We start from the raw sequence: 23474 nt of genomic DNA, 5'->3' as shown, positions 1-23474 counted from the left end.
TCTCTTTTTCTGATCGATAGTTCATCCTAACTGACAGCCGCTCTGACATGAGGGGGCCCTACTACATATCATTTGATATATATAGCAGTTTACAATATTAAATGAATATTCACAAAACAACTGGAGTGAAATTAAAAAGGATAAAGTCACTTTAAGGTCTCCGCTGGCAACGTGTTGACGGGTAGTTAACGGTTAACGCTCAACCGTCAGCACGCGCGCACACGTCACATGACGCGCAGCACCCTGTGTCGTCAGCTCTTACTTTTCCGCATCTGTCTGGTTGTTCACTCGCTAACTTCAGCCATGTTCCCCCCCGTTTAATTTGCTTGACATTTCATGTAGCAGCTGGTCGTCTTGTGTGACAGTCGGACGGACGACTGTGTTACGTGCCGGTTCTCCTGACAGCCAGCAGCGTGTGTTGTTCCCCATTCAGAAACGAGAGAAGAAGCACGCTAGCCTCTCGTAGCTAGCTAGCTAACAGCTGTTTAGCTTCCAGAAGAAAACGTCGCTGTGAGGCAGCCAACCAGCCACTGAGGTGAGGGGGAGGTAGCTCCACATATGACACATTTCTTTGGTGATTTTCTGGTGTGTGCATGTCAGTGTTTTGGGGAAGGCAGGGGTGTACCTGATGTAATACATTAGCTTACATAGCCCGCTGCTGTAACGTTAGCTAATTGACTAATGTAGCTTTTTTTGTGTACAGTAATTTAACTCGGCAGCATTTTGGACCGTATTCTTAAAATAATTCTGGTTTCTATACTAAAAATACTTTTATCGAGTAATCTGCAAGACTAACAGAACAGCCTATGCTAGTGTGTAGTCAGAATTATATTCCATTTAGCTTTGCTTTGAAGCTCTTTTTACTAGAAATCTGTGATAAAGCTTTAGCAAACACACCCGTTTCTCCAAAACATCTCCCAAGAGCAAGTGTATGTACACGTAACACGTCCGTCAGCTGTCCATGGTACTGAAGAGGATGAAGATGAATACGATTTGAGGTATCCCACCAGCAAGCCATACTATATAAATGCTAAAAATGCATCATTTGTAAACAATAAATTAAGTAAATGACAGAAGTAGTTACATGTATGCATACGCACATTATAGAAGCCTTCAGCTTCAGCCGTGCTATATTTTATATGACATGTGTATGTGTAATAACTCACACACACAAGTGTGCTGTATATCATTTCTGGGCATATGCAGATCAGTTGAAGCATACAACCTATGTGTTGGCTGGTTTGGTGCAAATCAACAATTTTGTCCATCTTCATCCATTTACTCCTTGTGACAGGTTTAATAAAATCGGTAAACTCCTTTTTAAAAACATACACCTGTAAATTTATGACAGTTAAACGCTGGTGAAATAACCCTAATGTGGTAGACAGTAGTAGCAAATTCCCACATTCAACCTTTCAGTGAGTGGTATATTTATTTGTACTACATGAATATCATATATGATTCATTGATCATAAAGATAGCCACCATTTTTTTTTTTTACTTTACTTTACTGATTGCAGCTTCTATGAGCTACGAGTATCTGCCCCGATCAGAGGATGTATCCACCTTCCAGAAAGGACTTCGTCTCTCTGACACTCAGTGATCCGCACAGTCACACTTACAACAACGGCAAACACCGGAGACAGTCCTGCTGGAGGGTGAGTGGTCCTGTATCAGTATGCACTGTTTTTTTTTTTTTGGGGGGGGTTAAACCCTTGGTTTGATGGAAGATAATGAGTTTGTGTTCAACTTGTGTTTGACAAATTCACACCAGACGGCTGTCACAGGTTGTCATCATTCACACAAGGCTGTGATCTGCCTCGGTAGGTGTCCACAGTAATCTGCAGAGAGGTGACAAATCAAAGGAAAAACCTGAGTAAATGTGTGGAAAACCATAACACAAGCAGATGTCTCCATACAGGTTCACTGAATGATTTGATTGCATCATATACTATGGCTGTCAGTCATCAGACCTTAACCCAACTGAGCACCTGTACGGGAGATTTTGGAGTGAAATGTTCGACAGCTTTCTGCACAAACACTAAATGAGTGAATACCTTATAAATGAATGGTGTTCATCCCTGCAGCAGAGTTTAGAGGTGCTGAATTAATTAATTGATTAGTTAATAATTAATTCATAGAAAAAGAGCAGAGAAGCTGTTCTCGAGGCTTACGAGAACTTGATGTTGGTTTTTCATTTCATTTGTCACCTTCCTTTATATTGTGATGCAGTACATTTTTCTAAAATTCAGTTTAGAAGCTTTTTATAGAATAAATAAGTTAAATACCCAAGAAATCAAGGTACTTTCTATTAATGTGGCAGTTGTTTAAATCACACATTGCCATTAAGCAGTCCTTTTTTTCAACGCTTTTAGCATCAGTACAAGACATACAAAGCATACAAAGAACAAGCCACACACCAAAGCAACAAATACCGCAATAACAACTTAGACAACAGTAAAACACAGTACAGACCCTCACAATTGATTGTCCATTTCATTATCATAGTGTGCACAATCTCGATCTGAATTAGAAAACCCAAGATTTCCAAACACGTTTCCACAGGGCTGCACAGTATTCTGTATTAATTGCAGTTATAGGCTGAGGCACATTTCAAAATCTGATCCCAATTATTTCAAAATTGGATTCAGTATTGCTGATCCTCAAAGCTATTCATTCCATACCAAGAAGGCTGAGAAATTAACCATTAAATAACCATGTTTCTACTGGAAAACATTTTGGCTTACTGATTTTCTAATTGAGCAAAATAATGTTTTGGCACCCAAAAAGGCTAGGCCTACTATTTTCCTGTCTTTATTTTTACCTTAACTGTGCAGCCCTGTATTCTAGCAAGCCAACATCAGGACAAGGAGAGAGATTACTGCAGGGTCCCTCCGCATTTTTCCATCCCACATTCTGCAGAGTTGAGTGAAACCCCTAAATCGTGTTCCCATTGGGACTGAGTCTGAATGTTGGGATTCAAGGAGGAGGATTGGACTAACATCCTGTACAAACCTGAGACAGTATGTCTATCTGATGCTAAAGACCTAAATTGTTTCTTGTTTGTCTTGTTTTAATTTTAAAGATTCTTCCTTGTGTTTCTTGTAACATAGATATGTCACAAAATAGATTTGAAAGGAGATAAAACTTTGAATCTTTTTACAGGATTCTGGATAACATTTATATTAAAGTGATTACTTTGATTATATTTGCACACATTAGAGTCGCTTAACAAAACCCCAGTGAACATTTTTTTCTCTTTTGGTTGGAGGGGAAAATATAACAAACAACGAAAAGACAAAAACAAAACAGAATTAACAACCCACAAATGATTCATTTTTACATGTACAACTAATGAGATGAAAACCCACTTCATCTCCGATCCGTGTTCATCAAGCGGAGACGTAGCTTGACTAATTCCCACTGACCCACTCTAAAAATTAATTGGTGGTGATTATCACCAAAAGAGAAAGATCAACAAGGTAATTGCATAGGAAGGTGAATCACTACATCAAAAATAAAACCAGAAACAGACCATCCAAACACTAATGGGCCTGAGAGACTTCTGATAAAAGTATCTTACATTCAAGCTTCCTATTAAATCCTTATAGCGTCAACCTTTAACACATATAATTCATTAGATAGAATTGGGACTTATTTGTTAAGGTCTTAAGGAACGGAGAGCTTACAGAAACCTTTGTCAGGAACTCACTTTATGAAATCATTCGACATCCAGTGTTATCTTTTCTCCGCTGATGGTAACAACGAGTCGGGATGTATGTAGTAATCCAACCCTTAGCTTTTGCTTTATCAGATGTTCAATTATTTTATTGTACTCTGCATGTTGTCTCCGTACCTCACCTGACAGATCTTGCTGTATGTAGAAAGGGGTAAATAGAAGTAGAAGAAATAGTGTTTTTTAAGTGGTAAGTCGATGTTTTCTTACTGTACGTGTATTGTACGGTTCCGGGTCTGGCGGGATCAGGGCCCAATGCTAACATAAAAATACATGTGTTTATTCCTCTATGGCACATTATACAAGGTACTTGTATTTCTCATTGATATAAGTGTTGTATATCCCTGCAAAAATCCCGATTAAAAAAAGAAAGGAAAGATAGGGTGTCCTTCCCTGGAGAGATTTCTTTCAAACTTTCAACTTCAAACTCCTCACATAAAAGCATCCACTGAGCGCATTATGTGTCTGATCACTGCAGTGAGATAAAACAAATTCTGTTCATCTCACTGCCTCCCTTTGCCTCACTGCACATTTTCTTTAATCTTGTTTTCTTTACTTTTGTATTTCTCGCTCCTGCTTATGCCCTCTCACTATGAGCCCCGTTCATCTCCTTTGTTGGTTTTGCAACTCAGGTTTTATAGGTATATTGTGTTGCTCAGTTCACGTCTCATACATTTGTTTACTATTCCTGGGTTCCTGCTTTACAGGGTATGCTGCTTTAGTCACAGGTTTCCTCTTTCATCCTTCTACGACTGGTCTTACAGCCTTGCTCAGAAGACTCCCTTGGTTGTTAACTGATTACGTCTGTGTAACTTAACGTCAGTTCACTAGCTTTAGATGCTTCGAGTGCAGGGATTAGAATAGGGCTGCAACTGATGATTACTCTCCTAATTCATCGATTAGATGTTTGGTCTATAAAATGCCATAAAATTGTGAAAAATGTTGTTCAGTGTTTCCCAAAGCCCAAGGTGACATCCTGAAATGTCTTGTTTTGTCTACAACCCAAAGATATTCAGTTTACTGTCATAGAGGACTAAAGAAACCAGAAAATATTCACACTTGAGGAGCTGAAATTAAAGAATTTTGACTATGATTTTTGATTAATCAACTAATCATTGCAACTCTAATTAGGAGTTAATTTTTTCAGCAAGCAGGTTCAGTCATAAGTGCAGCATACAGCAGCCTTAAACCCGTAGCACACGCACCAAATGAGCCATACAAACAGAAGTAGTAGTCAGGGAACAGTAGCCAGGATGTGCTGTTCTGGGGAGCAGACTGCTGCTTTTTTGGAGAGTAGAAATGCATCAGTGCAGAAACATAGAACATCCTGATGCACAACCTGCAATTGTAGATTGCAGAAGACAATGATTGAGGTTTTGATGTGCATCGTACTCTGCTGGTATGTGTGTTTTAATGTGTGGCCTAACACTAACAAGTGTGCTTCATTTTAAACAGATTTGGACCACCCTTCAACACTTAATTGTCAAATCATTACCCACTTAATTTTTCCTAAATAATGTTGGAAATGGAATACATTTTGCATCTATTTTTAATCCTAAATCTGATATAAAACACAGATTAGTATTAAAAATTTGCCTTTCAGAAAATCTACTCAGTGTATATTCTAGATAATAGACAAAAATAATTCTCTAATCATTATTTCAGCATGATTAAATCTGTCTCCAAAAAAAGCAAAACGGCATGGTCCGCTCTCATAAGGATAATTCATTCAAATTGAAAAGGCAAACCAGCGCTGTCATCGACTGATCTGTAACAGTTTATTTCTGCAGTATATCAACATCTATAAAGCCAGCTTTATAGCAGAGACATCGATCTGGCTCAGCACCCCCTGTACAGTACCCGTGGGTCGTCAAATTTGATTACGGTTTATAGTTCCTGAGAAAACTATTCTCTGCAAATCATGTTCCTTTGAGCGACTTGTTGGCTCAGTGTTTGCTCCCTACACAGCAAAAGGACTATGTTTTACCCCTATTCACATTGGTTTTCTTTCCAAATACATGGAGGTCAGGCGGAATTTCTGAATCTCTCTTTGGTATATACAGTATGTGAGGGATTGTCTGTGTTACAATAGCCAACCTGCCAAGTAAGATTCCCTGCCTCCAACCTCCAGAGAAAATGGATCCTTGTTTTTTTTTTCTTCATTGTGCACTTTCAACTTTAAATATGTAAATATACAATCTGCATACCAGGGCTGCACAATATGGTAAATAAAAGTCATACTGCGATCATTTGGATAGATATATTATGACTGATGATTCACGGTTTGTGAGAATGGTAATGTTTGCGTCACAATTGTTACTAAAAAACTCATGAAGATGTGACATTTGTTGGGGTCTGTACCAAACAAACAAACAATTTATAGACCAGGGCATCTCTACTTCATTGTAATGCTCCCTCTATCAAAAAAATTCAGTTTCTGTGATTTGGATATTGCACTTGGCCATATTGCAGTTTCGATAATATTGCAATTAACTGTGCAGTCCTACTACATACTAACTACTTTGCTGTTGACATTCAGTTTGCATTGAGCAGGAAGACTGAAACACAGGTGTGTTTCTAATATATCTAATATTCTAATGTCAGGATCTATTCTCCCAGGGCTTTCAACTTTTCTCGCTGCCTTCTTCTGAGAATGGGACTTGCCTGGGTGTCGTCACATGACCTATGACCACCTGTCATCACACCATTGAAGCTACACACATAGCTTATGAGACAACACCTGAGCCAGTTCCATTCGCTGAAGAAGGTTGTGAGATACAGTTGAAGAGCTTCTTTAAAAAGTATTTTATCTTATTTGTCCCAGAGGTTGATATTGAATCACTCCATTCTCAAAAAACTATTTCATTAAAATGTTTTAGTTCATACTAAAAACTGGGGCTGCAACAAATGATCATCAATACAATTTCCGTCATGCAACTAATAAACTAGCCTAATACTTTCGGGGGAGTTTGCCGAAGTGAAGATTTAGTTTTAGTTTAGATGCAGAAGAAATGTAGTCCATTGATATTTGTGCCAGTGCTGATCAGCCTGTCTCGCTATCAATTCCATTTCTCTGCCATAAAGAAGAGTGACGACCATTGTGAAAGCCTACTAGATAAAAATTGATAGACGTTTTTGTTTTAGGTACAAACCCACAAATAGCCATAAATCGTCTTACATTATCTTACTGCAACTCTGAGCATAACACACACATCAAGTTATTTTATAATAATGTTTCAGGGGTCTTTTGGTAATTCCAAGATCAGTATTAGGACAAAAATCTAAACGGAATTGGTAAAGATGCACCATTGTCGATGTTGATGCTGTTGTGTTGAGTTAGTATAGCACAGTCAAATGAAAATGTCCCCTGAGATAAAGTCTGCTGTGTGTTCCGTCACAGCTCATAGACTATGGCTCAATAGTTTCATGGCGTTGCACAGGTGTTAATTAGAGCAGGTAACAGCGTGCTACCACTCCGCCTGTTAGCCTTCTCTCCTGAGATACCCTGAATCTGTCCCTCCCTCTGCACTGCTAGGTTGAGCTGGTTAGAGTGTTTATTTGTGAGCGGTCACTGGGCTTAAGGTATCAGGTGGAGAGAGATGTTGAGTTTATTCAGGGTAAGCCAGACAGAAAGGCCATCAGGCTTTTCCTTCTGCTATTTTTAAAGGAGGCATAAACGGATCTGTATGATATTTTAAGAAGGGGGGTGATGTTAGACTCTGCTGACAGACGTGATTTGAATTCAGAACTGTTAGACATGTTTCAGTGTAGTAAGCTCTATTTTTTGTTTGTGTGCCGACAGAAATGGAAGCAGCTGTCTCGGCTCCAGCGAAGCCTCATCCTGTTCCTGCTGGCTCTGCTGCTCATATTTGGACTGCTCTCCTATCCCAGCATCACAGAGCAGTGGAGAGGTAAATAATGCTTGAAAAACACTAAGCTCACACACACACACACACACAGGCAGAAACATTAATTCTAATTCTGTTGCTGCATGACTAGTTGAAGCTGATGAGTTGGATTGCCTGTGTGTTGAGTTGGTGGTGATGATAAATGGCTGTGAATTACTAAGACACTGCATGAGACATTTTGATTGTTTCTGTCTTGTTTAGATTAGCTTTTGTGCCCTTGTGTGTTTGTGCACACCTGCTCGATTTAACTGTTGTATACTTCTACAGGTACTGTAATTGATTTTCACACCATGTTCACGGTGCGTTGGATAAATCTGAAAATGCCTCTATTTCCCTCACTTTGGCCTTTCCGTCCACACACATTTTTTCACATCCAAAAACTGAGCTTTCTGAAAAGTCCCTCTCCAGAGTAGATACATCTGAAAACTTTGGGAAAACAGAGCTTTTGGAAAAGGATGATATGCTGTATGCCTGTTCAGTCTTCGAAAGTTCAGAACTTCCTGTGGCCATCTCTGTGAAGAGTCTATTATAATGATGTGTAATGTATTTCGTCAGATGGCTTTTGAATAATATTATATAATATTATATATGCTATAGCTATATATCAGTTATCTGGCATCGTGTGGACTTACTCTTGGCTTATTTATTTTTTTTTCATTGCGTGTGTGTGTGTGTGTGTGTGTGTGTGTGTGTGTGTAGGGTTGTCTGACAGGGAGGACTGGCTTGAGCTGAATGACAGAGAGGTGAAAACCATTCTTCCAGATGTTAAGTCTGTATTGGGTCAAGCTGCAGATAAAGCTCCAGCTCCTGTGGCAGGGCCACACGTTGAGCCAGCTTTAGGTCCAGCTTTGAGGCCAGATGTGGGTCCAGATGTTGTTCCAGATTCTGTGGTGGAGCCCAGAGAACCAAACATCCCCATTTTGGCTAAACCACCCACTAAGGTTAGAGTTGGATCCATCAACATCAGTCAAAAAGTAAAAATGCTTGACTTGGCCATTGTCTCAGTTTCATCTGCAATAACCAGAATGTTGAAACGGTCCTACAGTACCTGCACAGGTCTATCAACACAACTAAAGTTTAAAAAATAAAAACAACAACTGCTGAACTTGTTACACTTCTTCAGGGCAATTGGTCTGTATTATGATTTTGTATAGCTGTAGCACTAAACTAATGAATGAACTTGGGTACTTCGTGCCAGTTCTACCAGCCAGCTGGTTGTAAAAGATCACTCTTGATACCAATAGCCTTTGTGCGCTATATATTTAGATACTTATCGGTATTTCGATGAGGTGTTCATGTTGTCCCTCCTATTTCTAGCTCTAGCTGCTTGTTTTATCCCCAGAAAAAGACATTCCCAAATAAGAGAGGTCCGCCGAGCCTGCAGAAAGATGGAAACATTTCAGATACAGTCGGTGGGGAAAAGCAAGAGCAAGACGTGGTTCAAGATGGCGAGGGTGAAGAGGAGGACAAAGAAAAGAAAATTGTCAGGTGATTTGTTTGTTGGAACTGTTGAGAAAAGTAGATGACATGTTAACATGATATGGCTCAGAGAGGATCAGAAACAAACATTTTCCAGCTGAACCCAGGCCCTGTAGCATTTGTTGCAGTACATATATTAATAATTCAGGCATAATTCATGCAGCTGGAGAGGAGCAATGATTGAAGCTGACCAGGCCACAGAGCCCCCACCCTCGGCTGATGAGAAAGAAGCTGCAGTGCCCCGAGTCCCAGCCAACCCCGCTAACACTGTTCCACTGGAAGGTCAGTATGAACATTTTGGAAATTATCTGGAATTCTTACAAGAGCTTTAAGCTTTAAGGCCTGGTTTGTTTTTTCGAATAATCCACAAATCGTTTAGTCTGTAAAATGGAGGGTAGCTCAAAATTGGCCATCACAAGTTCTCACAGTCCAAGGTCATGACTTCACATCTTGTTTTGTCCAAACAGTCCAAACCCAAACATTTTCACTTTAACGTGAAACCGTCTTAATTGTTTCAACTCTTTATTGTTTTCCTGTATCATTGAGTTCCTTTTCTCCCATATTTTTTTGTTCTTTTAGAAACAGAAGAAAACTTAAACTTTTATTAGTTTTTCTGTCCACTGAGAAACTTTTCCCCTCAAACAGATTCTTTAATGTTGCGTTGTCCAGCTCCACTGGTATATGCTGTTTAAAGCCCAGTGCCTTTTTTTTTTTTTTTTCAACTTAAAGTTTGAACATTTCTAACTTGCAGGATAAAAACCCTGCTGTGCTCAAAGCAGCACTATCCACACATGGCACAGAATATTCCCTCTACTGAAAATAATCAGAAAATGAGACATTCGCTGCTGAGAGACCTTCCTAGAGGAAACATAGACTTTTAAGATTACACTTCATTTCTTATTCATTCCTTTGTGGGCCTTTGTTTGTAGTTTCAACTGGAACTACTGTGGACCGACTGGAGGCAGTACGTGATGCCTTCAGGCATGCGTGGAAAGGGTATAAGGACTATGCCTGGGGTCACGATGAGCTCAAGCCCATCTCCAAGTCTTTTGGAGAGTGGTTTGGACTGGGTTTGACGCTCATTGATTCTCTGGACACCATGTGGATTATGGGCCTAAAAGAAGGTATTGTCACTTTGTCCCTCTCTCTTGGGGTTGGGTATCATCTGAAGTGTTTCAATTCTGTGTTTCAATGCACAGTATATACACCAATAAATATGACATAGAGTTTTGGTACAGTTACTAAAAGGATTTATTTTTTAGTTAATGTTGAAACATTTATAACTTGCACAGATGCGTCTTTGCCATAATTTGTGCTGGCCGGAGCAAATTTGCATCTGTTTGCATGCACTCGCATCTCTTAATTTTGTATGCTGTACACAGTTGTCTATACAAGTCAGCTTTGCATTTGGTCTCTTAAAAGAGAATTCCACCGGTTGTACACATCCAAATCTGTTTACAGGCATTGGGGAGTACTACTGCACATGTGAAAAAGTTGTATTAAGCCTTTTATGGCTCCAGAGAGAGGAGCTGTCTGATTCGTCAATAGGGCTAAAGACCACAAACATGAAAAATTTAAAAAATCTGTGTGTGTGGAGTTAAAAAGAGGCTAGCTCACCAGATCTCTGTAACCTGCTCCTCATCTCTGCTTGGGGCTAAGATGCTACATTAGCTGCTAGTAGCTAACACATCAACACAGGTTTTTTCAAGGAAGAGGAATGCATGGAATAAATGAGGAAGCTGTGTGAAATCTAATAAATGTACTCAAGTGATGTCACTTGAGACATCATTGATTCGGTCTGAAGATTTGAAAATGAAAGAAGGGAGTTTATCAGACCTCCGTAGCCTGCTCCTAATCTCTGCTTGAGGCGAGCTGCTACTAGCATAACACACCCAATTCTCCAACCAAACCGTCAGCAGTTGAGTAATTGAACATGTGGGTTATGTAGGTGTCAGGTTATGACAAAGAAGTAGAATGCGTGGAATAAAATAGAATTTGTCTTTCCCCTCCCGCTCTTGTACTTTCCCTCACTCCACACAGAGTTTGCAGAAGCAAAGAACTGGGTAGAGAAGGAGCTTTCCTTCAACAAGAATGTGGACGTGAATCTTTTTGAGACAACCATCCGTGTCCTTGGGGGCCTACTGAGTACATTCCATCTAACAGGAGACCAGCTCTTCCTGGATAAAGCTGTGAGTCAGTCCATAACAAGCATTCTTACTATCTTGTTGTCTTGTGTTCAGAACAGCCGTCAGTCTAAACAGAAGTCACTCCCCCCTATAATTCTGTTCACTTATCTCCCCTTAAAGAAAGATCTCGGGTCCAAGTTGATGCCTGCCTTCAAAACTCCCTCAAAGATCCCGTTCTCAGACGTCAACATTGGGAAGGGAACAGCCCATCCCCCTCGATGGACATCAGACAGCACACTGGCCGAGGTCACAAGCATTCAGCTAGAATTCAGAGAGCTGAGCCGCCTCACCCAGGACCCACAGTACCAGGTCAGGAGGGCTGTGCTGTAGTGTGTGTGTGTGTGTGTGTGTGTGTGTGTCAAATAATTATTATTTTTTTTTAAATATTTTTTTTTCTCTTTTTTTTTTTTTCTAAATATATATTTTTTTGGGGGGGGCTTTTATTGGCTTTATTATAGTGACAGCTGAAGATAGACAGGAAAGGGGGGCAGAGAGAGGGGATGACACGCAGCAAAGGGCCGCAGGTCGGATTCAAACCCTGGGCCGCTGCAGCAAGGACTCAGCCTCGGTACTTGGGTCGCCAGGTCTAACCACTGAGCTATCTGGGCGCCCGTGTGTCAAATAATTTTGATTTTGGCATGACTTCTAGTTCCCTGAGATGGAGAGAAAAAAAATGGAGGTAGTTAATATAAATATTTCTTGGGTTCAGATGGTTTTGGGTCAGTTAAAATCAGACATTAAGTGCAGCTCGCACACACTTGTGTGACTGAAGTGACAAGCTTGAGCAAGGATTTGCTTTAAATCCATCATGTTGTCAGTTTATGAGCAAATTATTCCAGAAAGCAGAGCTCGCACCTGAAGATTTTCAGCCCAGTCTGACACAAACTTGAATCATTTTCATAACCTCAGCCAGCCCTGTGAGACATAGCTTTTCATGAACCCAATTTCATCAAAGTGTGAAATTGCTAATAGTTTTCCAATGATAATGATAGTTTAAAACAGTGTTTTTCAAACACTTAGCCCACACTTCAGCTATCAGTGAAGTGACGCTGTTGGGTTCATTATCTCGTGTCTAGACATTAATGGTTGTTTTGTTTTTTACCAGTGTTGGGCATCTTACTTTAAAAAAGTAATTAGTTATAGTTACAAATTACTTCTCCCAAAAAGTAATTGAGTTAGTAACTCAGTTACCACATTGTAAAAGTAATTAGTTACTCAGTAAAGTAACTGTGGCATTATTTTTTATGTTCTGTAACGCTATTACATTCTATAATATCTTCTATAACGTCAAAGATGTTTATAATAACTGAATGAAGAATAAAAACACTATATACAGTATTTTAGAACATTTGGTATTTATTTGAACTCAATAGATTGCAGCCGGCCATATGCATAGAAATAAAAATAAATATTGAAAATAAAATTCACACTTTGCATTCAAGTGCAAAATTAAGACACACACTTGGGTAAAAAGACACAAAGGAAAATCTCAGACTCCACAGTGGACAGGGGTAGGATCTTTTCAACAACATACCTTGCAATCAATGTGTTCAGCTCGGCCCTAGTCACCACCTGTTACTGACCCGAAAAATCAAGCTTTGCTTGTTTTAACGAAGTGGCTCCGTCTCCTTCGCTGGAGCTCACGCTAGCTGCATCTGGGCTTGAGGTTGGGTTAGCAGCAGCAACAAGTGGCGTGTTAGCATGTGTTGCTGTGAGGTGCTTCATAAGATTTGAGTTGCTTGAGGCAGACGTGGATAAAGTATTTTTTCCTGGGCACAGTGCATGTTACATAAACATTCTTGCCTTTAACTTCAGTAAGCAAAAGTAGTGTCGGTACTTCCAGTTTGAAAACGCTACGTTTGAATTTCCCTGGCTCGTCGCTATTGTCTCTGTCTTGTGTTTATAGTAGTAGTTAGAGAGTGCAGTGAGACAGCGTGAGCAGGGCATCCGCCCACCCAGCCAATCATCATTGCATATGCAACGGTGTCATCATCACCACCCCTGCTCTCTCCCGGCAGCTGATGTGTGGCTGTCAGAAAGCCTGACACCGCTGCGCTTCATTCAACCAAATTGTAGTAACGCGCCACTTTACATTCTCAGTAACGGTAACGACGTTGCGACGATAGGAAAAGTAATTAATTAGATTACTCCGTTACTGAAAAAATAACGCCGTTATACTTGAACACCGTTACTCCCAACACTGTTTTTTACCTTTCCAGGAGGTTGCAAATGAAGTAATGAGGCTGGTCCACAAGCTGCCAGGAAAACATGACGGCCTGGTGCCCATGTTCATCAACACCAACAGTGGCCAGTTCACCCACAAAGGAGTCTTCACACTTGGCGCCAGAGCAGACAGCTACTATGAATACCTTCTCAAACAGTGGATCCAGGGAGGCAAAGCAGAAGACGAGTAATTCCAACTTTACATTCTCTCCAGTTCATGTTCTGTTATACAACAAAAAGCCATAAAAGAGCAAACATACTGTATATCACTTTAGAGACTGAATACAAAACACTAATGTAGAGACATATGGGTAATTTACAAAGAGACACATTGTGAGGATGATGTGACCTGACATGATATTCAGTGTAAGGAGAGTTGCAGCTACACCAAGTCACAGCTGAGAAATAATTCAATATTATTATATTTCAGTTCTTAAAGGAATTATATTGTAATGATATGATCATATTATTTTATCATTTTACATAATTCTGTTAATAAATTAGATTTAAAAAAGGAGGAGATTGGAGGAGAAAATCAGTTTTTAAAGTAGTTGGTAATATTAGAACTACCTGTACTGCCATATCATAATATATGTGAACATGTGACAAATATTCTTCTTTTTAAAGTTGTGATACTGATGTTGCACAGTCCTAAACAAAGTCACTTCTGACTGACTAATATGTCTAATATAATACTGACTAATAATTATATCTGTAACATTTTCTGTTTGTGTTTTGTCCAGTCTGTTGGAGGACTACCTTCAGGCTGTGGAGGGAGTGAAAAAACACCTTGTGAGACAGACAGGGGCCAGCAGATTGACATTTGTTGGAGAGTTGTCCCATAACCGCTTCAACCCTAAGATGGTAGAGATGCTCACTACCAGTCAGTGTGTGAAATACCGGCAATGTCAGGGAGTCACAAGCCCCTTGATTAACCTGCTGACAACCTCAAACACATTTTGAGGTGTTTTATTTATGTATATATATTCTATTGGTTGCTGTGTTTTGTACCATGCACGGCACAAGAACCCCTGATTGTCATAAGGTGTCTCGCACACTGCAAAAACTCAATGCACCCACATCCATAGACACCGACCGCATTTTTAAATCAATCAGCCTTTGTGTTTTTGTTGAATCAGTTGCTGTACAAATCCCTGTGCAGTCAGTCTTTCTCTCTATCAGTCAGCCCAATCAATCTCAGCTCTCATCATTATCTCTCATCATTTCTGTCTTGTCCGTCCTGATTGCACCTCTCTCTCTCTCGTCACTCTACAGGACCACCTTGTCTGCTTCCTGCCAGGAACCCTGGCACTGGGGGCCCACAACGGCCTCCCTGGGGACCACATGGATCTGGCTGTGGAGCTGACGGAGACGTGTCACCAGATGTACAAACAGATGGAGACTGGTCTGAGCCCAGAGATCGTACACTTCAGCCTGCAGGCCAGTGACGGCCGTGACGTTGTTGTCAAGGTGAGGTTAATAGCATTTAGGTGGCATTTGATCATCTCCATGTCTGATCTCTGTGAATAGGTGTTCATATGTCTGTTTGTGTTTTATACTTGCATTGGGAAGCACTGTCTTTATTTATTGACTTGAATGATTCAGTGTATTGACACTTACTGTTGAATGTGCAGTCTGTAATTTGAGATAAGCTAAAGTAGCCAAAATGAGTCAGAGCCTACTACTGATTCTTGACTGACCCTGCTGGATACAATTTTAATCAGCTAGTCTGAATTTGTCGTGGGAGTTGTGACCGTAACCTTCCTAACTCTCCTCAGCACTCATTTTATTTTTCATTAACTGCTTTAGGTTTATCAAAGCATCCAATATATTTGCTCTCGTCTCCACTGCTGTCTTCATTAACCTCAAATATACGTATGAAACATCTCAAACATTTTAGGAGCTCATTCTAATTCTAGGATTAAAAACGAAGGAAATGAATGTCATTAGAAAGGCTTTATTAAAGTGTTTCTTATGAGCAATTCAGAGTAAACTAACTGCTGTTTGAAATGGAGAACACTTGTTAATCATCTCCTCTTGTTAAATATCCTTCAATGTTCGGTTTTCAATGCCCAGTGAGTTCAGGAATTAACTGACTTCAAAACACAAACTGTAAAAGTTCCTCGGAGTCAAACCTCACTCTACAAGGTTTTCAAAACATCCGTTCTAAATTCTTCCGACACAACTAATCTCACCAAAATGTAGGTAACCTTTTTTACATTTCCTATCACAAGTGCTGTGAAGGAAGCATAGAAATATGTGTGTCACCGTCTGTTGTGCAGTCATATTTTCGAATTCTGAGTCAGTTCCTTTTAATCTGTATTTAATCTTAACTGAAGCAAAACTCACCTATGCTGCTCTTTTTGATAAGAAAAAAACATTTTCATTTCCTGTGGGACTGGGGTTGAATAAGGGTCAAACAAATATCTTATATCAGATCCCTTTTTATTGATTTGGATATATATTGACAAGTTTTTTCCCGTTCTCTTCCAGCCTGCAGACAGGCACAACCTCCTGAGACCAGAAACAGTGGAAAGTCTTTTCTACATGTACAGATTCACTAAAGAGACCAAGTACAGAGACTGGGGGTGGGACATACTGCAGAGCTTCAATAACTACACCAAGGTACAGACATTTTACTGCAATCACCACAGTACTGTCTAGAGTTTTGTACCCATAAAGCACCTGACCAAACACCTGCACTCCTGCAGGTGTCCGATGGCGGCTACACGTCCATTAACAACGTTCGTGACCCCGTCAACCCCGGGCCCCGGGACAAGATGGAGAGTTTCTTCCTGGGTGAGACGCTCAAGTACATGTATCTGCTCTTCTCTGACGACATGGAGCTGCTCAGTCTAGACAAGTATATCTTCAACACAGAGGCCCATCCTCTGCCCATATGGCCCTCCCCACCCAAGTGATGTCACCATACAGGAGACGTCTGTAAAGATTAGGCCCACAGAGTCCTGTTCAATTCAAAGACTGTTACTGCTGCTCAGTCGAGCGCGTCTCTTAATCAACTGTCCACGCTGGACTGCGGTGTTGAGCAGTAAAGCAGATCTGTGCCGTCCACCTGTACTTTGATACATTTTCGTGTGAAAATTATTTTTTTTTTTAGTTTTTTGTTTTTTTCCTTTTTCTTTATTTTTCCTAAGGAAAAGGTTTGTGTTAGAGCTGGTCTCTAATGCAGAAAACTTTTTTTAAATCAGTTGTGACTAGCTGGCGCTAACAAGACAAGACAGAAGATAGTGTGAAGGCGTTGTTACTTTGGTGACTGGGGTAGTTCTTGTATGTACATGGTAACAACAATCATGTCTTCCCTAAGTTTGTCTTTGTGAGGCTGTGAAGGAGTCCACAGATTCATTCTGTTCATTTACAGATGTTTGGAGGTGCAGCATGTTCAGCTGAATTTATATTTAAACAGAATTCTCTGGTGGAGAAATCACATATTATTTGTAAAAGTATTTGCGTTGGCAACATCCAGCGCACTTGCTTTAGTATAAAAATTATATAAAAAAAGTTGAGTTGTAACTTTTAGTCTCTTTTCAGATGTCTGTCCCCCGTATTGTCCCATCTGCAGCTCCAGTGCAGTGTCCAGGGACCTGTTTCAGTTCTGAGGCCAGTGCCTTGCTGAAAAGCAAATGCAGAGTATTCCTAATACCTAACATGCATGTCTTTAATTTAATAAAGACTTTTAAGTGTTGGGAAGTTAATGGTTAGGAAGCTAGCCATAACCCAGAAGCTACAGAAATAGAATCATGGAAACCCTTATTGGTGATGTATAATGCATCAGAGCCTGTTGTGTTGTTTGTGTACAGGCTTTACTCCGTCCACTGAGCTCGTTAGATACTCATTGCGTGTTTTCCAGACTCCCATTTTCAGGCAGAAACAGAGTTTACCAGATTAAAACACTGGCTTTAATGATTGTTGTCACCAAGATGGGACAGTTAGAGAACTGTGAAGCCCCAGAATGCATTGCACTTAAAAACTTAAAATGGATTACTGGGTATTACTGTAGCAGTGATTATTTCAATACTGAAAGATAACAAGTTAGATATGGTAAAGCTTACTGCGCATTCACACCTTGTGTGTGTTTTTAAAGGGAAATCTGGTTGTTGTTGTTTACTGATGTTTTCATTTAGTGTTGCAGTGACTGAGTAGTCATGGGTTTTATGTGGCCTAAAACTCTGAAAGTAAAACATATAAAGGTCTAATGAATGAATAAGTCCTGAATGATTTCAGTCGCAGCTATGCACACAGTGACGTTTTGCTTTATTGATGAATGTATTTGTTTTGTGGTTTTTATTTTGTTTTACCTTTTGCCATAGTGGAGCACTTGTCAGTAAGTGTGAATACATGCACTCTAGTTCCCCTGTTTGAGTCTCATCACACTTGTTTTACATTATATGAAGGAGCATTAATAAAGGCTGCCATGCAGTCTTAACTTTGCAGTTGCTGTGGACTTCAGATAAACCAACTCAGTACATTACCATTTCCTGTGTCAGGGACAATATACGTGCAGCCGTTCATTCATCCTCTTTCCACAGACAACTTGTTTAAGAAATGAAGTTGAATAGTTTTCTTCATACTTGAAGGATTTTGATTCATTGCTGTTTAGCAATCCCTGACTCCCCGTCAGATGTGATGTTGAGCAGTGTGCAAGCGCTTGTTTTCCGTACGGTAACATTGACAAATCAATTTGAAGGACATATCCGGTGTACTGTAGGAGCTGCTTTGGGAATGTCTCTGTTATTCTACTGTCACTTTCAGTTCTTCAGTCCAAAAAGGGTCCACATTTCCCCACAATTAATGATTTCATGTTCAAGATTTAAGGATCTCCTTTTGCTAATGAACTTCTCTTCTTACAGAGAGCCATATATTGACCCACATCATTGAATGTGCACTACATTTGCCAATGCTCTGCTGTGCCTATTGAAATGTATATTGTGCTATCAGTGGTTTGGTTCAGTTTTTTATTGCTGCTGTATCAGTGGTGTTTGTTTGTGAAGTGCTACGGGTGAGCATTAGATTTATGGCTTGTATTTTTACTTTGGATGTTTGGGTGACAAAACACTTTGGGTGTAAATATTTTGTGTAAATTGTTTCTAACTTGTCTACTGAATCCAACCTGCGTGTCTGATTTTTATTGAGCCCTTTCATGTCACATTAAGATGTTCTGTGCCACGTTACAAAAGTTCTGTTTTTAAGCCATTCTGTCCATTTTTGTTTCTGCTCTTTTTAGGCTGACATTTTCTCTGCTTTTCATGACAAATTTCATGGTAATCCATCCAAATGTGAACCTCATGGTGGCGCTAGATGAAAAGTCAGCAAATCACCAAAGTCATTAGGAATTATCTTCTGGGAATCATGGTAAAACATTTCATGGCAGTCAGGAGCAAAGTGGTCGACCACCGACTGACTAGGGTTGCAAAATTCCGGGAATTTTCAAAATTGGAAACTTTCCATTGGAATTAACAGGAATAAATGGGAATAAACTGAATATTTTTAATATTGCTTGTTATAATACTGTTAGTCTATAACAGAGAACTTACATGTAATGTTAATACATAACCCATTGCTATTAACCTATTTGGGTTAATTGTATTGTACGCATATAACCATAACCACAGCCATAGTAAATCAAAGGCAGCATGCTAGCTACCATCATATGTTAAGCTGAAGGTCAGTGGTTTGGGCTACTACTTATGGTGCTATCCATTTGTCTCGTAAATCCCCCGCCCGAGTTGCTCTGACGCGAGAACGTGACGTCATTGCCTGGCTTGTACCACTTAGAGCGTTCCATTTGTCTTTGGGCATTACGAGTTGGAAAGAAGTGCAGCAGCTGTGTTGTTATTGTTTGTGACTCATCTAAACAAGCTCAATGTGAAATAATAATATGTTTTTCTACAGAAACACTAACATTTCAAGTAATTCCGTTACTGCAAGTCTTACATTTCAATAATATTTTGCCATTCTGCCTATTTCAATTTCAACAAGTGCTGTGGCGTTTGTCTCGAGCCACCAGGGGCCACCAGGGGCCACCAGGGGCAGTGGCAGGTGAGTGTTATTGTCAGCTACATTAGCCTATTTAGCAAACCAGCTAGAAAACAAAACCTTACATTGTATTACACGCACAGCAACACCGTGCAATGCATAAATTGGTGACCGGACTAGAGCAGCAATGTAAACAAGTGTGTAAGAGCATTTAAAATTGACATTAAAACGACCAACGTAGAACAAATACAAAGAAAATACATCTCAATATGGGCGCTGCCATCTTTGTTTTGTGAGTCGTACGTTCCCCCTCCTTCAGCTCGGTGTACTGTGAGGAGCCCCGAGTGGGACGGCTGAAATTACGACCAGAAGGCCGTGTGTCTCGGTGAAATGTTGCGAGATAGCTAGATAGAATTTGTTTATATTTATGTTTGTATAAGATGGAGTTTGTATGAATTACCCAACTTTTCCAGTTAATTCTCCTAAATTCCCGTCATTTCCCATTAATTCCCATGAAAGTTTACAAATTGGAATGTTTCCAAAATGCCCCAGCTTATCTTTCCATGCAAAGTTTCCCGAAAGTTTCCAGAAATTTACCGGAAAATGTCTGCCCCTTTGCAACCCTACGACTGACTGATGGATAAAACAGGACAGGTTTTAGCTCCTGTTTAGTTTCTGTATTTGCCCACATTCTGTATATGTAAAGCATTTTTCTGGAGTAAAATCCTGTGAGCAGCTGGTATAAAAGACAGTTTAACACTTACGGAGACTGATGTCTGATAATGAAGTGATTTTCCAAGGTTTTTGCAATCTCTTTTGCTCCACTCTGCTACGGGAACAAATTAAATATCCTAATTAAAAAATACATTGAATAAAAGGCTTACTTGATATGAGAAGAACATATGTACTACAACTTTAAATTGGTTCGTTCACAGTATTTCATGGTTTATTAAACCAATTTGAATTCCTGGCGCATAAGAAATAATGATTAAATGAGAGATTTATTACAGTCCTGTCTTAGGAAGGTGGAAAAAGAAATGCATTTAAAATGTTTCTCTATTAAGTTTGAGTGTTAATGTGGCCCCATTGGAACCAGCAGTGACCTGTAAATGAAGAGTTACAGCGGTCATTAGGTCCCCATCTCGTGTAGACGGTTTGTGTGACTTCAATAGAATAACAAGGTACTTCTCAAATATGATGCCGTCATGTAATATTCCCAGCGTGTCCATATGCGAACGCAGCTACAGCTGCTTTGTTGGGAATGCCATTGAAAACTAAAGCCAAACTGAATCACTCAGTGGAAACCAGCCATACGTTCTTACACAAATTCAATTTGGTCTGACAAGTATAACATTCTCAGTTTAATTATAACTAAACCCTCCATTCACACTTTAAAAGATAAGCCTGGCGTATCTCTATATTTGTCTTATTGTCGATAAACGCCACCAGAAGACCAAAACCAACAGTGAGCTGGTTCTTCTCTCAGTACTTTGTCTTCCCTAGCCTGTTTAAGGCACTTACTTCCGGGCCCATTGGTTCCCACTGAAGATGTAGAGCTTCAAAAAATCTTTTTTACAAACAGAATCAGAAATACTTTATTGATCCCCGGGGTGAGATTTGTTTCATTACAGTTGCTCAAGGTGCTAAACAAGACATCAGAGAAATAAAATGTTAAAATAGGTATTATAATATCTAACATTATATATAGAAAATAGAAAAATGGAAAAATTAAAAAAGATATAAGAGTCTGTAAGCATGTACAGCCCAGTAATTTCCCTAGCCAGCTGGGTACTGTAGTTTTTAATAGATCTTACACAAATAGGGAATAGATTTATCAAGGACTATTTTCAGTGGCGGATTAATACACATAGTGTGCTCTAGTGAGTATTTCCAGCACAATAATTGAGCTCTATGGAAGAGGGGAAAAGATATATCAGGTTTTGGATATAGAGGCAGTACTGTAATGGGATTTATTGACAATAAGAATAAGTGATAATCAGTGTCTCATAAGACGAAGGTCACAGGTTTAGTCTCTTCCAATTTTTATGATGCAAGTAGAGCAGTTTTGTTTGTACCTTGACCTGTATTCATTTTTTTTTTCTTTATTGGTATTGAAAAAGCACCATAAACCTGAGAGTCGTACTATGTTGTGTATCCACAGAGGGATATATTTAATCTGTCAGGTCAGAACACAAACATCATCAGATAAAAGACTCCACTACATTCAACAACACCGATACAGACATAGTGAATGTCAGCTTCTTTACACTGACTTGAATCTCTTTGTATAATTGGCTGTTATCTTCGGCAGAAATCAGCCTTCATGTCAGATATTCATGATCACTATTTTGTGTTGAGAGACTGATGGTACCAGAAAAGATAAAAGACCAGGAATGAGTCATTTAGCTCCACAGTGAGCTCCCACAGAAGCTATTTAAATTCACTCTGCTTTGCCATTTCACATTCTACTTCACTGCTGATTCTGCCACGTTAAAGAAAGATATTTTTAAAGGAAATTGGGCAGTCCAGTCCATTTTTTATATATAAAACTGTACAAGTAGTAGATTGACTCTTGAGCTTGTATTGCAAAATGTTAAGGTTTTTGAGACAAATGGAGGGTGTTTGGATTTTGATGTACAGTATCTGTTTTGGTACACAGCGTTTTGTCCTGTTCCACTCTCTCTTATATTAGCTGATTGGCTGAATCTTCCACTTGTAACGATGATAATTATTATTAATGTGATTACTATTGAATCCAAGCCATAGCAAAATGACAACTCTACTACTACTACTATTTTACATGGATGTGGGAGACTGAACGGCAGTTGTTCATCAGTTTGTTGCCTGCAGAGGTTCCTGCTCCAGTGACTGTGACCCTGTGTCAGGGACAAAAGACAAGGATCAATACTGTTTTTGCTGGTGAAATCGATTATTTGAGCCATGCAAGGAAAAAAAAAACATCTTGACACAGCGAATGGCAAGTCGATAACTCATCTGCATATTTTGATGACATGCTGACATGCAAGGTATTTATTTGAATCTTTTAATCATTTTCCACTTTTTTTTATAAACTTTTCAGAGCTGACAGTTTAAGCAGTTTCTTATTTCTGTTTGTACTTTTCATGGTGCTTTGTATGAAGAGTTTTCTTTTATTGAATCCACGTTCACTGTACAGATGACTGATTGAGCACTTTGTAACTCAAGTTGTGGCTTAATGCAATGTTCTCCGAATTTCAAATTTCTCCCTGCCAACTCAATTTTTAAATAAAGCTTTTCAGTGAAAGTTTTGGACTTCATCTTGTTCTGACTTTGTCTTTAGAAAAACCTGAATGTGATCCAGTGCTTCATTTTCATGTCACAGCCTCCTGGTTTCTTCTGTCTACCTTCCAGATAGCTCTCATTTGTCTCTGCCTGCTTTCACTCCATTGCTCACCTTGACAACTGTCTGTTTTTCTGTTTTTAGAAAGTTACAGTAATTGTTGGACAGGGGTTTAAGACACTGAAGGACAATCCAATGTAGTTCTGTGATTCACACTGACGCCTTCAAACTGTGACTTTCACACACAGTCATCAAGGTGTGAATTGGTGTAAAATGTTTGTGTGCTCATGGTCTGACCCCCCCAAAACCTTTAATGCTACAAAATGATGTCTGTGTTTCGTGTTTCAACATGAACATGTCCCTGTGCACAAAGCCAGGTCTATAAAGTTTTCCAGTTTGGTGTGGAGGAACTTGACTGGCCTGCACAGCCAGCACCTTTGGGATGGACTTGGAGACCGACTGACAGCCAGACTTCATCACCCTACATCACTGGACCTCACTAACGCTCTAATAAGAGCAAATCCCTGCAGCCAGGTTCCAAAACTCTTGTGTCAGGTCTTCCCAGAAGAACACCAGGGGGCAGCAGAAACCATCCATCACTGTCAACACTAGAAACCCCTTATAATGAA

General features: G+C 39.7%; 1 protein-coding gene across 3 annotated transcripts; it reads left to right on the top strand.

Annotated features, from left to right (window-relative positions):
- Window positions 1–231: 231 nt before the first annotated feature.
- On the top strand, window positions 232–22809 carry man1b1a (mannosidase, alpha, class 1B, member 1a). 3 transcript variants are annotated; one of them, XM_051412024.1, is made up of 14 exons: window positions 232–535; window positions 1521–1658; window positions 7539–7647; window positions 8344–8585; window positions 8987–9132; window positions 9287–9405; window positions 10053–10247; window positions 11164–11312; window positions 11430–11618; window positions 13529–13719; window positions 14276–14396; window positions 14808–15002; window positions 16026–16157; window positions 16244–22809. In XM_051412024.1, exons 2-14 carry the CDS (start codon window positions 1557–1559, stop codon window positions 16451–16453), a joined length of 2100 nt encoding a protein of 699 aa, XP_051267984.1. In that variant the 5' UTR covers window positions 232–535; window positions 1521–1556; the 3' UTR covers window positions 16454–22809. The 3 variants fall into 3 exon arrangements, with proteins under 3 accessions (XP_051267984.1, XP_051267985.1, XP_051267986.1); XM_051412025.1 differs by lacking the exons at window positions 232–535; window positions 1521–1658 and adding an exon at window positions 7250–7353; XM_051412026.1 differs by lacking the exons at window positions 232–535; window positions 1521–1658; window positions 7539–7647 and having other exon boundaries at window positions 8362–8585; window positions 8962–9132.
- The last annotated feature ends 665 nt before the right edge of the window (window positions 22810–23474 follow it).

Source organism: Dicentrarchus labrax, unplaced genomic scaffold (genome assembly GCF_905237075.1).
Source record: "Dicentrarchus labrax unplaced genomic scaffold, dlabrax2021, whole genome shotgun sequence".
Classification (NCBI taxonomy): domain Eukaryota; kingdom Metazoa; phylum Chordata; class Actinopteri; family Moronidae; genus Dicentrarchus; species Dicentrarchus labrax.
The sequence above is the reverse complement of the archived record's forward strand: the minus strand, read 5'-3'. Positions and strand labels throughout refer to the sequence as shown.